Source organism: Parus major, chromosome 20 (genome assembly GCF_001522545.3).
Source record: "Parus major isolate Abel chromosome 20, Parus_major1.1, whole genome shotgun sequence".
Classification (NCBI taxonomy): domain Eukaryota; kingdom Metazoa; phylum Chordata; class Aves; order Passeriformes; family Paridae; genus Parus; species Parus major.
In genome coordinates, this window is record NC_031788.1 from 9,740,553 (window position 1) to 9,754,359 (window position 13,807).

Sequence of the window (13,807 nt, forward strand, 5' to 3'; positions counted from 1 at the left end):
AGCTGTGTCCTGTCCTGCTGGGAACACTGTAAGAGCTGTGTCAACCTCGGGGCTGGGGATCCCACTGCTGCTTATCCAGTGTGCAGTCTCTGCTGAGAGATCCAGTGGGACCCTGGCAGGACCAGAAGAGGACAACTCTGGAGCTGGAAGCACTCAAACACTGGGTTTCCTCAATGGGAGATCCATCAAAAGAATAAATGTGTGGGCTGGCTAGCACTTCCCAGGGCAGGAGTCAAAATGTAGCTCTGAAGATAATTTGTTGGGTTTTTTCCTGGACACAAGGGGTTTGTGTGGGCTTTTTGTAAGTGTGTGTTTAGCTGGTTTGGAGATTTGGCAGCGGTGTTGGATTGTGTCAGCCCGTGTGTGCACATGGAGATAACGAGCCACGGCGTAATCCAAAATTCCTCTACTTGATAGCCCCTTATCTCGGGGCATGTGCTCTGTGTGTTTTCGCTCTTGATGGCTCCCCTTGAGGTGCTGGCTCTGTAAACACAGTTGCTGTTTTTAATGGTCTGGGAGTGTCCTGCTTTGGCCTTTATTGGCACCTGAAATAAAAGTCTGGGAAGTGCCCAGAAATGAGCTCCTGGTCAGGGACGTACAAGCACCCAGACCCTCTATAACTTGTCAGAGCAATGGCTGGTGCTGGCAGACAGGCATGTTTGAACTTTCTGTTGGAATTATAGCCTGCTCCATGGAACCCATGAACATTTTAATATTGGGTATTTCAGTTTCTATTTGCCAGGTCACACATGGGTAAGGATGCGTAATGTAACTCAGCATATGTAGAGATGTTGGTATTAGCATTTGGGTTGCTTTCAGCAACAAACACACTGTATAAACCACTTAAAATCCTTCAAATTCCATGGATCATAGCAAGAAGTGTTATCCTAGGTGAAGCTGCTTAGCACAGGATATGTGATTGACATTTTTTTGTCATCAAAGTTAGGAGTCACTGGAGTGACCCTGTGCAGCCTGTTGTGCAAGTGTGAGTTGCTGCATGAGAAGAGCACTCAAACTAAAGCAAATATATGTGTGTGTGCTTTTATATAAGTGCAGGCTACTCAAAAAATGTCAAATTTTGCTGTGTTCTCCAAGTACTGCATTAGTGACTCTCTCAGAACACGTTGAGGGTGCTGGCTTGCTGTAAAATGTTGGTTTGGGCCTACAAACTGTTTCAGGTGCTCTGGATTCGTGAGAATTCTTCACATACACCCCGTTTTGAGATTGGAGGGAGAGTGTCTGGCTCAGCGTCAGGGATTCCTCCAAGGTGACAGCTTCACTGAGGGCAGAAATTATTTACAAGTGTAGCTAAAAATGAAGTTTCCTGTTGGCAGAGTGGGGATGAGTCATTGTGGTTCTGAGTCAAGGGGTGGGATCTTCCCTTCACTGAGCAGGGCTTTACTTCCAGATCTGCTTTCAGTTCAGGTGTTTGTCACTCTTGTCCCTGTTACTGAGAAAACAAGGGGGGATTCAGAAGGTGTAACGCCCTGGATGAGTCTCCACTGTGCAGTTAGGAGTGAGGATCTAGCCATGGCTCTCCCAATCCATCCTGTTACTCACATCAAGCATCCTTTTACAGAACTATGTGCTTTTGTTGTACCAGTGCCCACTGGCATTAGCTGTGTTTTTCCTCTGCTTGCCATACACGGCGTCTTTCTGTCTCCATGCAGCCAGGTCTCCCCAGGAGGGGAGGAAGACTGTGGATGTTACCAACTGCATTAGAGCCAGGAGGTTTGCAGTGACTTCCTCATTTCATGAAGGGTTTTTTATTGAATTTTCGATGCCAGATTAGACTGCAGAACCATGTAAATGTTAAAGTGTTAAACATACCTATGCCATTCTTGCTGAAAAGCAGCAGACAAGTAATAATTTTAAAACTGAAGTGCTGGTGGAGGGTGTTGAAGCTGTGCCAGGAATGTTCTCCAGTTGCACCTTGTGGATTTGTAGGAGGCAGTCTCTAGCAATACTGAAGGTGTTAGTCCTGTGGGAGGGTTTGCCTCCCTTGTGTCTGCAGAAAGGGGCACTAATTTTTCATCCTCCTACCTGTTTGAGTTCTGAGCTTCACTTCATTTTAAAAGTGCCTGAACATTGCAGCTGAGAGTCTGCTCTGCTGCAGCTCGAGGTTTGATTTTTATTTTTTTTTGCTAGAAGCTGATCTTGTCAAACCAGAGTCCTGCAGCTTTTGTCCATGTGCTGCTTCTACATTGACTTCCATGGCAGCACTGCCCACTAGTTGGGTTCCTGTGTCAGTTGGGAAGAAAGCCTTGGACTGGAACACACATGGCTTGTGCTAAAAGCGTAGCACAATGCATGCTTAAACAAAAGCAGAAAATGTGGACTCTGATAGTTGTAGTGTCAGCATTTTGCTGATGGAGTGCATTGTTCCTATGGAAATTGCAGTCAGAGTTGCACAATTCATTTGTCAATCTCTACCATCAAAGAAAGACTTGACTTGGACAATAGTAATGTATCTTATTTTGGCAAAGTCTGTTTTCTTTTGCTTGAACGTAATATCCTATTACTGTTACACTAACTCACATGAGCCCTACTATTATTCTTGCATCTTCCATTCTGGGACTTCACATGGGCACCAAATACTTTTTGCTTCCTCTAATAACCCTGTCTATTGTTTCTCAGAGAGATCTGTCAGTTTTATTGAGCTGCAGTCACAGACTCTCAGTCTGCTGACTCCTGCAGCTGGAGACAGCTGTTCTGAATGGAGAATGCACACAGATCTTTGGTCATCATAAAGTATCTGAACTTAAATTGATATAAAATTATTTATTCCCCTGCCTTGATGCGGGCATCTTTTTGTGACATTTTTGTCAGATTTTAAATGAGTATTTGGAAGCTTTTTTAGCTGTTTAGCTTATAGGTAGGTGTTCTTCTGTGTGGCAGATAATGAATGGTCTTGTTGATGAAGTTGGTATAAAAATGTATTTCAAGGGTCCTAGAGGGGGAGACAAGTTCTTGGCCTTTTAAGAAATTTTAAACTCTTAATTAAGCACTCTTGCAACAAAACAAAAATCCAGAAAACCTGCCATGCATCCTAAGAGCTCATAGATCTGTTGCAGTTCATAAAGCTGGAGGCCATGGACTAATGCTGTTCACTCTTCGTGGTGTTGTACATTTTGCAGAAGGCGTTTTATCTCCCAGCGCTGCTCTCTAGACTTTTTAGAAGACATAGTGGAATATGCCAGTGTACGAAGGTACTTCTTTTCAAAAGCAGCATTAACCTCAACTCGTTGCATGCAGTCCTCTCCTCCCTCCACCCTCTTCCACGCCAATATCTGAGGTCCTGCATGCTGTTGCTGCCATCTGATCATACAACTGACATGAATTTTTCTCAGAACACTTAACAGATTTGGCTTTTTTGTTTGTTTTTCTTTTTATCATTGCAGAACCAAGCATATATCTGGGTCTCCAAGACACAAAAGTTTGAAGAAGATGCACTTCATCAAGAACATGAGGCAGTATGACACCAAGAACAGCAGGTAACGTGTGGAGATCGAGGTTCCCTCTGTACTTGTGTGCAATAAGAAACAGCCCCCTGTTCCACACAGTAAGACATTTAGTATCTGTGAGAATCAGAGGATTAGAAGGCTTAGGGCCTAGTTAGTTTTATCCAGTCTTCTATCAAAAGGGGTAGGTGCTCATATCTGCTACATTTGCAGCAATGCACTGATGATTCTGCCATCCTACTCTGAGGAGGTTAAATCATTCTCTCTTTTCTTCTCTCACATTTCTTATTTCTCACCCTTTCCTTATCTCAGGCACACAGAGAGGTCAGAGTTGAGGAGGATTTAAGGAGGATGACTTTGTTTAGCCAAATTCTTGGTTCATGGTTGCTGAGCAGAAGAGAAAGGGAGGCTGCATTCATGTTTATTATTAATAGAAGTGTGAGGTTTCATCTAAATGTAGAATATTATCTACATCTTTTCACAGGGTTTATGTAAAAATTACATAAATACAGATATATGTTAAAGGACTAGGATCTCCTTTGGGGAGCTCCCAAGGTGATGGCAGGTCCTGAACACTGGGATTTGACAGAGAGCCCCAAGGACCTGCAGGCTGAGCATGAAACCTCTGCTCTTCTGCTGCTTTCTGAAAACATTAAATCCACAGCAGTATCCATGACTTGCAGAGCAAGATAAGAAGAGCCTTTTGTTAACATCCCATAAAAAGCTGCTTTGTAACTTCTGGATCTTAATTCATATCCTGATCTTTCCCCATCTGCTTACAGGATTGTGTTAATCTGTGCTAAACGAACACTGTGCGTGGCGTTTTCTATCCTACCTTACGGGGAGGGGTTACGGATCAGGTGAGTCTCCTCAACTGCTTTGTGAAATGTCTGCTCTGTTGTTTCAAAAGATCTTCTGAAATGAGTGTGGTTGGTGTGGGTCTCCTGTTCTGAAGCAAGTGAACCTATTTAACCATTCAAGGACAAGAGTTTGCTGTCAGAGCAGTAAAACCAGACACTACCAGTGTCAAACTGTTCATTCAAACTCCAAGAGAAAAATAGTGGAAAAGGCAGACTTTTCTTCCAGTGTTTTATTCACATTTTAAAGCACTCCAGCCCTGTGAAATCTCTGAAATCAACTTTGAACAGTTAATGTGATTGGCTGCTGTGTAGGTCTTGTGTACTCCTAAAGTGGTCAGAAATCAACTGTCTTTAGAGCCACAAACAATGGTGTCAGCAAAAAAGTGCAGGGAGTTTCAGGGAAGGGTGCTGCTGCCTTCAGTGGAGATCCTCAAGGTTTTATAGTGAATTCACACCTAAATAAGGTAAAGATGCTCTTCTGTTTCTCAGCTTTAAGCCGTGAATGTCACTGTTTGCAGCCTAAGAAAAGCAGAAACAGTTTGGACTGATTCACACTGCTTTTAGTGTTTGTTTTATTGTTTTTTGTTTACAACTGTGGGTATGATCATTTTTGAGAAACAAAACCCACAAACTGGATTTCCCTGCATCTTTCTTCAGTCCCTTGTGAAGTTTAAGTCCATTCTGTGAAGGTCTGTTATCTACAAATATACCATAGAAAACACTAATTCTGTTCTGGCAAAACAATTGTGTTGTCACTTCTGTCCTGTCCCTAACTTATGGACAAAGGAAACGGATGCTTAGTGGTGGGAATTGTATTGTATGCAAATACATGCCATAAAAATAGTTGATGGGAAAAAATTCTCCCACATAATAGAAAGGCAGCAAGGTCACTGGAGCTATTTCAGAGCACTTTTGAGCACTGTGCTGTTCTGGTTGCAAGCTGGCAAGGTAGTTCTTCACTTGAAAACTGCTTTTTTGTATTGGAATATTGGTGACAAAGCCATGAGCTGCTATCATTGACACAGAGATCTGCAGCTTCATTCTTAACTTGAGCTTGTCTGCACAGGGGTTGCAAAATTGCACTTGAAAGGCAGGTTTCTAATCCTGGAAAACAAGTAATGTAAATCATGTTTTCTGTTAGGTGTTTGAGCATTAGAGGGTTGAGAATGGTGTGGTCTTGTGCAGAAAGATCATATTAAAAACAGTTTATTTCCAATAGGTAGATTGGTAGATTAGTGTTAAGCTGAAATGAAGTCTGATTCTTTGGTTAATGAACATCTCCACATTTTGAAAAAAGCAGTAAAAACTGATGCTGTCGTGGAGGTGGCATTGAGGGGTTGGCTTGTTTCCACACAGGAGAGCTCTGACCTGGTGGTGTTGGTTGGTGTTTACTGTGGGAAGCTGGGCTTGCATTTTGTGATAGTTCTCTTTCTTACCTGCATTTAGTGATCTGAAAATGGAAGGACAGAAACAGCGACATCCTTCTGGGGGAGTTTCAGTATCTACTGAGATGGTGCTTGGACTGGAAGGAGTAGAGCTGGGTGCTGATGGCAAGGTAAGGACATTTCTTTTTTCACCCTGGGACCAATTTATGCTGTGACAAATCAATTTATGCAGTGCTTTGCTATCCATTCTGTGAGAGCTGTGGCTTTTCAGAGCAGTGGAATTTTTAGACCCATAGTTTGAAATTGTGGCTTGTGATAATGCTTCTTCTGAAGCATTTTGAGGAGGCTGCTGAAGCTTGTGATCACTTCTGCCTCTGTTTCTGGAGAGCTGAGTTGACTTTGCTATCTGAGGCGACATGTGAGTGAAGTTTTGATAGAAATATGGATGAAATTCATACTGCTTTAGTTAAATTTATATGCCAGAATTTTACCCACGATTCTCGCCTTTTCTTTGCCATCACACCAAATCTTCAGCATCACTTCATTTTAAAGTTGTGGAAACAAGGCACACCTCATCCAAATTTCCCTTCCTCCTGTCTCACGGTTCCAAGGTCCCCACTCCCAAATCCAGATTCCAGGGGAATCTGATTGGAAAATCCTAGATGTCTGTAAATAGGCTTTTCAGTAAATTTCCCCCAATAACCACTAACACTTTCTCTTCTTTCAGGTTGTGTCCTATGCAAAATTCTTGTACCCGACCAATGCTCTGGTTGTTCGCAAAGCTGACGCCTACGGTGCTGCTCCCCCGTGTCGAGCCAGTGCTCCCCGGAGTCTTCCTGGATCAAGATACAAACCTGTGACAGCAAAAACGATACCAGCAGGGACAGACATTGGTAAGGACAGGAGCCAGCTCTGTCATCACTCATGCACACAGCAGAAAAGGCAGAGATTTGTTGAGAAAACTGCAGGTGGTCGGTGTGTTACTGGGATGGAGGTGCTGCAGCTCGTTAGTGCAGTGCAAATGATGAGCTTTTAGGACTGAGACTTTCACAAACTCCTTACTTTCTCCATCTATCTAGCCTAGGTCTGCTTATGCCATTCAGGAGGCAGAAAACTTTTCCTTGGGAATGTAAAGTTTTGTATTACCAAGAAACGCCTGGTGTACGTGGACCCAGGTTGTTCTCCTTGCCTTCTAGCACAGGAACAATGCATAAGCCAGAGTTTGTGCCAAGAATCCCTTCTCTTGTGTAAAAGAGCAAACCTGACAACTCTGCTGTCTGTTAGACTACAGGCAAAAGACTTCAGTCTGGGTATATTTGGAGGTGCAAACTCAATTTGCACTAAATCCAAAATGGTGTGTCAGGCGTGGTGTGTGTGTGGTGGAGAAAGAGTGTGTGTGGTTTATTTAATCATTCTAATTTGTGACTGGTGCATTATGAAATGCAAACATGTGCCTGTAGCTGCAATTTGCCTGTACTGTGAGATCTGCCAACACTTAACATTTGCTATTTGAATATTTTTTTGAGGAAACAGGGAATTTAAAGCTCTTTATGTGGTGATCGAATGTGCTTTCCTCATTCCCTCAGGAAGCGAAGCTGGAGAAGCTGCAGAGTATGATCCAGATCTTCTGGATGATCCTCAGTGGCCCTGTGGAAAACATAAACGTGTTCTCATCTTTGCCTCTTACATGGTGAGTGACTGGTATATCTGAACAGAGGAGAGACTCCCTGACAGAACCTCCTATAAAAAGGTTTTTGAAGAAAAAAAATTCCTCTAGGAAAAAAAAAGTGGCTTTCCTAATAATTGATCAGGAAAAATACAAACAGTTGAGTTTGTACAGTGAGCTTGTCGAGGGCCAACCTGACACATGTCTTCATGTTATCATTTACTTCTTGTAACCATTTCTTTTACTGGTTTTTTAAAGACTTTGTCTATAGCTGGGATTCAGCTTTGGAACATTTCAGAAAGGTTAAATTGTGAATAATAAAATTCAAGTTTCCTTTTGCATTAGTGTTCTTGGAAGAGTTTGCCTGTCAGTCCTGTTTACAAGACTAATGATAAATTTTGCTTCTTGCATTTCAGACTACAGTCATAGAGTATGTGAAACCCTCAGACCTTAAAAAGGATATGAATGAAACCTTTAGAGAGAAGTTTCCTCATATCAAGTTGACACTGAGCAAAATTAGGAGGTAAGAAACAAGCCTTGAATAACAAGAACATTGTCCACACTCTGAGGCTGCACTTGTATGGAGCAAATACTAAATCTATTAATAGCATATATGATTAAACACTAATCTCCTGTTGTCAGTTGAGCTGACTGTAGGATGACAACCCTGTACTGGAATGTTTAGGATGCTGAGAAAGGGTAACAGTTGGTTTTCAAAGTTCCACCTCAAGGGTTTTGTTTCACCAACCGTGGTGTACTGACACTAGGAGCCAATTAACAGTGGAGTAGCATTAGCTTTGAAACAAACACTTGTAACCTGATTGCTTGGCTGCATTGCAATCCCACTCCAACTGGATTGGCTTTCTGGGCCCTCTGGCTATTTTTGCCTTTCAATTACCAGACTCACTGATGACCACAGACTCTAACAAGATTGTAGGATAAAGAGTGTTAGATCTGGGAAAACTTGGTAAAGAAAAGATTTTTGTGGAGGCCAAACACAATTTCTCATCCTTGAGTAAATGCATCTGGTCGGTCCTCAGCAAGATGCACTGCTCCACCTTCAGAGAGCTGTAATCTTCCTGGTGTTACAGGGTGTTAATGCAGTCAGGGCCTGTTGAAATAGCCAGCTTAAACACAATTCTGCTGAGTCACCAGGGCCAGGTGTAGCTCAGCTCCAGGGGAAGGTTTGCTTGGGCAGTCTGTTCTGAGTCCTGCATGCTCCTCTTTGCAGCAGTTCAGAGCAGTGTGCTCATGCAGGGATCATGTAGGCACAGTGTGGATGGTTCCTCTCAGGGCTGCCATCCACACTCCAAGCTTGTCTAAATGCTGAGGTGAAGGTCTGGCTGTGTGGGAAGTGTGGAAAGCAAGGCTGCCTTCACCTCACACAGGCTCTTACACGAGGTGTGTACTAGACCGGTCTCTATGCAGCAGCTGCTGATATCTGCAGGGTTCTGATGTGGTTTTCTGTAGGTCACAGTGGTTCACTCTTATGATATGAATCACAAACCAGTTTAGGAGCCCAGAAGGAATCCTACAGCAGTAGCCTGTGTGTCAGTGAGGCAGCTAAACTCTGATGTTTATGGGCAGATGAGGAATTGTTCTACTACAGTGGATGTTGTCAGCCAGGTGAAATCAGTTTGTGCATCAGCACCAGTTTGCTGCCGACTGGGCTTTTCCACTCCAGGATAATACTTGTGATGGTTTTCCAAATAGGGGTCTTGCCCATATGCTCCTCTGAGTTGCTGTGCTGCAGTATTTCTACAGCATTTAATAAAATCTGTCATGTCGGGTTGGGGGGTTGTCTTTTCTCCTATTCCAGTTTAAAGAGAGAGATGAGAAACCTGAGTGAGGAATGCAGTCTGGAGCCGGTGACTGTCTCCATGGCTTATGTTTACTTTGAGAAGCTTGTCCTCCAAGGCAAACTCAACAAACAGAACCGCAAACTGTGTGCTGGTGCTTGTGTTCTGCTCGCAGCCAAGATCAGCAGTGACCTCAGGAAACATGAAGTTAAACACCTAATAGATGTAAGTGCTATGAGCCTTGTTTCAGCTATTGTCAGAACCTCCTCCCTAGCTCTTAGGCAAAGATTAAACGCAAGGTTTTCAGTGGCGTGTGCTTGCATGGAAGACCAGCTCTTTCAGACAGTTTTATGTCTCATTAGGGCTCTTCCTTGCTTTATTTTTTTAATTCATTAAAACTATCTGCCTGGTGCAGGCTAGTGTCTTACTGATGCTACAGTAAAGTTATTTTTGCACTTGCATATGTTTGCCAGAGAAGCAGTCACTGTTGTGTGGGTGTCACAGCTGAGCTGATAAGCTGGTTTTGATTCTGAAGATACAGCTCAGGCTGTGCATCACTGACTTAATCTAACAATGCTTTGAAATCACCTGGATTAACTAATCCCTTCTCCCCTCCTTTGTTTGGTTTTGTTACCACTGTCGTAGAAACTAGAAGAGAGATTCAGATTCAACAGAAGGGATCTCATCGGTTTCGAATTCACCGTCCTCGTAGCTTTGGAACTGGCTCTGTATCTCCCTGAGAACCAAGTTTTACCTCATTACAGACGGCTCACACAACAGTCTTAACCAAAGCTCCGTCCCAGGCGGCATGCAGCCGTGCTGGGAGCCCATCCCGGGATGCTGCTGCTGGAGGTGCCACTGGCTCCAGCTCGTTGGGAAGGCTGCAGGGTGTTGGGAACTGTCAAGGTCTGTGGACACAGATGCCAGATCTGGGGGATGGTACGAGAAGAGTTACTGAACTTTTATTTTCTTTTGGACATTTAAAGCACAAATATTCACCAGTCAGCTGTCATGGCTGCTTATTAATCTTTATTTATCTTCCTGGTTTTATGAAAACTGTTCTTCCCTATGAAGAATACTATGGTATTGGTTCTTTTTCTTTTGTTTTGTTTTAAGCCTTTATTGTATTCCTTGAAACTGAAGGAACATCACTTCCATTCCAGTGCACCATAAAGTTCAGATGTTTCTAAGAACCTTCTCACATTTTTACATTAATGAAATGCATACTTTATTTTTTTAAAGATGTGCCTAAATCTGGCTGGTCTGGTACCAGTGCTTTTTAAGTTAGTTCTGTTATTTAGTGGGGAATCCTGAATTTGTATAGCCATTTATTCTTTACCTGCATTGGCCTTGCAAACAAGGAAAACAATTCCAGTATATCTGCACTAATAATATACAGGGCATCTATTCTATGATCTATAAGTAGCAAGACTGAAATTACTCCATTTCAATTTATTTACTATAAATACCTTAAAAATATACATTTTACTTTAGAAGGAAAAGTGGTTTGAAAACCTGTCATGAAGTACCACACATTGAGTGAGGTAGCTGGGAAGTGATTGCCATCCTAATTCAATTGAGTGGAAGATGAGCACTTGACTAAGAGCAATTTGCTGTCAAATGTATCATTTAGAGGCTTTATTTGTTTCACTGTTCAGTAGCCCGAAATAAGCACCTTTTTTAGGATGACTGTATTATAGATGGTCTTATCTGAGCAAATATGAAGCCAGTGGAGTTACTGCTGCCAGCCGAAGCCAATGAAACAAAGCATGCTCGGTATTTAAAATGCTACTTTTTTTACTCTCTGTTCTTCCAAGCATTGCATCACTGTGATGGTCCTCATAAAACTGGCATTTCTTGCACATCTGAGCAGCCACTACTGGCTGGTGCCCAGCAGCTCTCTAGTGCATACACAGAGCTCAAATAACTTCTCTGCCCCTTGGCTATTCCTTCCTTTCTTTTTACAGTATCCAGGTTGGGAATGAATTCTTGATTATACCTGGAACCTTCTGTGGTATTGGCTCTTGGGTTTATTTTCTGAAGCAATATTATGATACAAGTTACTGGGTCTGTTTGCAAGGAACAAAACTGATACTTGGTTATTATAACTGAGAAAGTAATTAAAGTTTGACTCATAAACTACCAGACCTCATGCTGAGGTTAGGGACTTGCTATCCAATATGTAAAGTAATGTAAATTCCTGTTCCTTCTATTAAATATTGGTCGTAGCCAAAACCAAAGCTGAACCTTTGCTCTTCAGCTGTGTTTTGTCTGAAGCTAATTTGGCTTCATTAGAATTGCAGCAAACTTTACTGGAGCCACTTCCTCTCTGAGTGGGGCTCAAAGTGTATTTTTCATATATAATAATTACAGTGACTATCAAACCTTTTGTAACTGTGTTCAGCTGTATGTAGCTTCAAATTATTTGTGGAAAATTTAATATGCTTGTGATTTCTCTAACACAGAAGGACTTTCCAGTCTCCAGAAGTGAGATGGTAGCTAATAGCTTAGACAATAAGCTTGCCAATTATCTTCCAAAAGGTTTAAAAAACTGTGTACTAGTTAAACTTTCTACTGAATATAACTGTCCTTGCATGCAGAAATAGTGATGTACTAAACATCTAGTGTGTAATGAGCCTCCAAATTAGCAAACAGTGGTGCAGAGGTGGTCCACCACTTCCCAAGGCATTGTGGAGGGGACAGAGGTACAACAGAGCAAAGAAATTTCTGACAGAACAGCTTGATCAGCATGAATGAAATCTGAACGTGTCTTTCTCTGGGAACTCCTTTATTTAGTGTATAAAGAGTTTTCTGTAACAAAATTAACTTTCCTTTCTCACCATCTAAAGGAACAAAACACACTTTGGTTTGCAACACTTTGCAGTCTCTATTCAGTGGAAGTTTGTCTAGTTCAAGTGGCCATTTGGACTGTAATTACACTCCCAGAATCTGTGGGTTTACGTCATAAAACCAGCAAGCTTTTGTTTTCTTCCAGGAGAACAAACTGGGATAAAGGAGCATTAAATTACAGAAAGCTGGATGTTGTCTAATAGTTACTCTAGAACTTGGCTTGGGCACACACTGGAGTTGGGGAGCACGGGCCAAGGATGACGCAGGGCAGCGAGGGCTGTGCCAGCCTCGTCTGGCAGAGCTTGGGCTCGGGGTGATGCTGCCCAGAGCCTGGGGTTTGTGCACGGGGTGTCTCGTGTGTCTGTGCAGGAACAGCCCTTCTGCAGGGATCCACCCCCACCTCCGTGCGCTTTGCCCGCTGCTTTTCCCGTTTCCAGAGCGCAGCTCGCAGTCCTGTGTGGGAATCTCTCTCTTTTCACCTAAAAGCTGCCACCATGTGGCAAAGGACTATCAGTACCTTGTCTGTTCACAAACTCAGCTCGGGACCCAAAGCCTGACCCAGACCTGCTGGTTTACGTTTGCACAGCCAAACTCCTCTTGCTCTGAAGAGAAACAGGTTTACACCGAGGAGGGGTCTGGTGCTTTGTGAAGGTGCTGCTGGGGTGGTTCAGCACGGAGAACTCTCTTGAGAAGAGCCTGTACACTTTCCTGTAAACAAAAACCCTTCTAGTTTTGTCATATTCCATTATTTAAAAGTCTGAGTTGTAGCCTGTTTTGGGTTTTGTTTGTTTGGTTGGTTGTTTTTATTCTTCTGTGAAATTAAGATGCTGTGAAATAAAACCTGTTTTGGTACACAGTTTGTAACCGAGTGTCTCATTTTGGAATAACAGACTGGATGGTGTTGGAAGGGCCCTCTGGAGATTATCCTGTCTGACCCTGCTGCTAAGGCAGGTCACCTGGAGCAGGTGACACAGGAAGGTGTCCGGCTGGGTTTGAAATGTCTCCACAGATGGAGACTCCTCCATGTCCCTGGGCAGCTGTTCCAGTGCTCTGCCACCTTTAATGGAAAATTATTTCTCTAGTTCACGTGGGGTCTTTGTGTTTTAGTTTATGGCCATTTCCCCTTATCCAGTTGCTGGGCACCACTAAAAAAGAGTCTGGCAATATTTTCTGCCACCCCTTAAAGATACTTGAATGGATTGAGATCTCCTCTCAGTCTTCTCCAGAATAAACAGGCCCACTCCTCCATCTCTCCTCCTGAGATGCTCCAGCCCCCTCATCTCGGCCGGGGCCTCCCCCGGCCCCCTCCAGCAGCTCGGAATGGTCTCTGGGGTGTGTGTGAGGGTTCGGGGCTGCTCTGCTCATGGAACCACTGAGGCGTTCAGGATGGAAAGGACCTCCGGAGATCCTCCAGTCCAGCCCGCCTGCAGCAGGTGCCACGGGCCGCTCCAGGTGCGTTTGGCATGTCACCTGAGAGTCCCGCTCCGGTGTGCACCCCCTGAGAAGGGGAGGGAAGCTCCCTCAGCCGCACACCCGGCCCGGCCGGGCCCGGCCCGGCGGGGAGCGCTGCGGGGCGGCCGCCGCCATGGCCCGGCCCGTGACGTCACGAGGTGGCGCAGGAAGCGCTCGGGGGGCTGTGACGTAATTCCGTGTCCGCTCCTGCCCCTTCCTTTCCGCCCGGCCGCGCGCGAGGTGGGAGCCATGGCGGCGGGGCCGGGAGCGGTGGGAGCGGGGCCGGGAGCGGTGGGAGCCATGGCGGCGGGGCCGGGAGCGGTGGGAGCGGGGC

The 13,807-nt window shown here is 44.1% G+C and overlaps 1 protein-coding gene across 1 annotated transcript; it reads left to right on the top strand.

The window, feature by feature from the left end:
• The first annotated feature begins 749 nt into the window (after positions 1-749).
• On the top strand, positions 750-12,885 carry CABLES2 (Cdk5 and Abl enzyme substrate 2). The gene is made up of 10 exons (XM_033519183.1): positions 750-763; positions 3,084-3,209; positions 3,402-3,494; positions 4,244-4,321; positions 5,768-5,876; positions 6,434-6,599; positions 7,293-7,396; positions 7,789-7,895; positions 9,192-9,396; positions 9,817-12,885. Exons 1-10 carry the CDS (start codon positions 750-752, stop codon positions 9,955-9,957), a joined length of 1,143 nt encoding a protein of 380 aa, XP_033375074.1. The 3' UTR covers positions 9,958-12,885.
• The last annotated feature ends 922 nt before the right edge of the window (positions 12,886-13,807 follow it).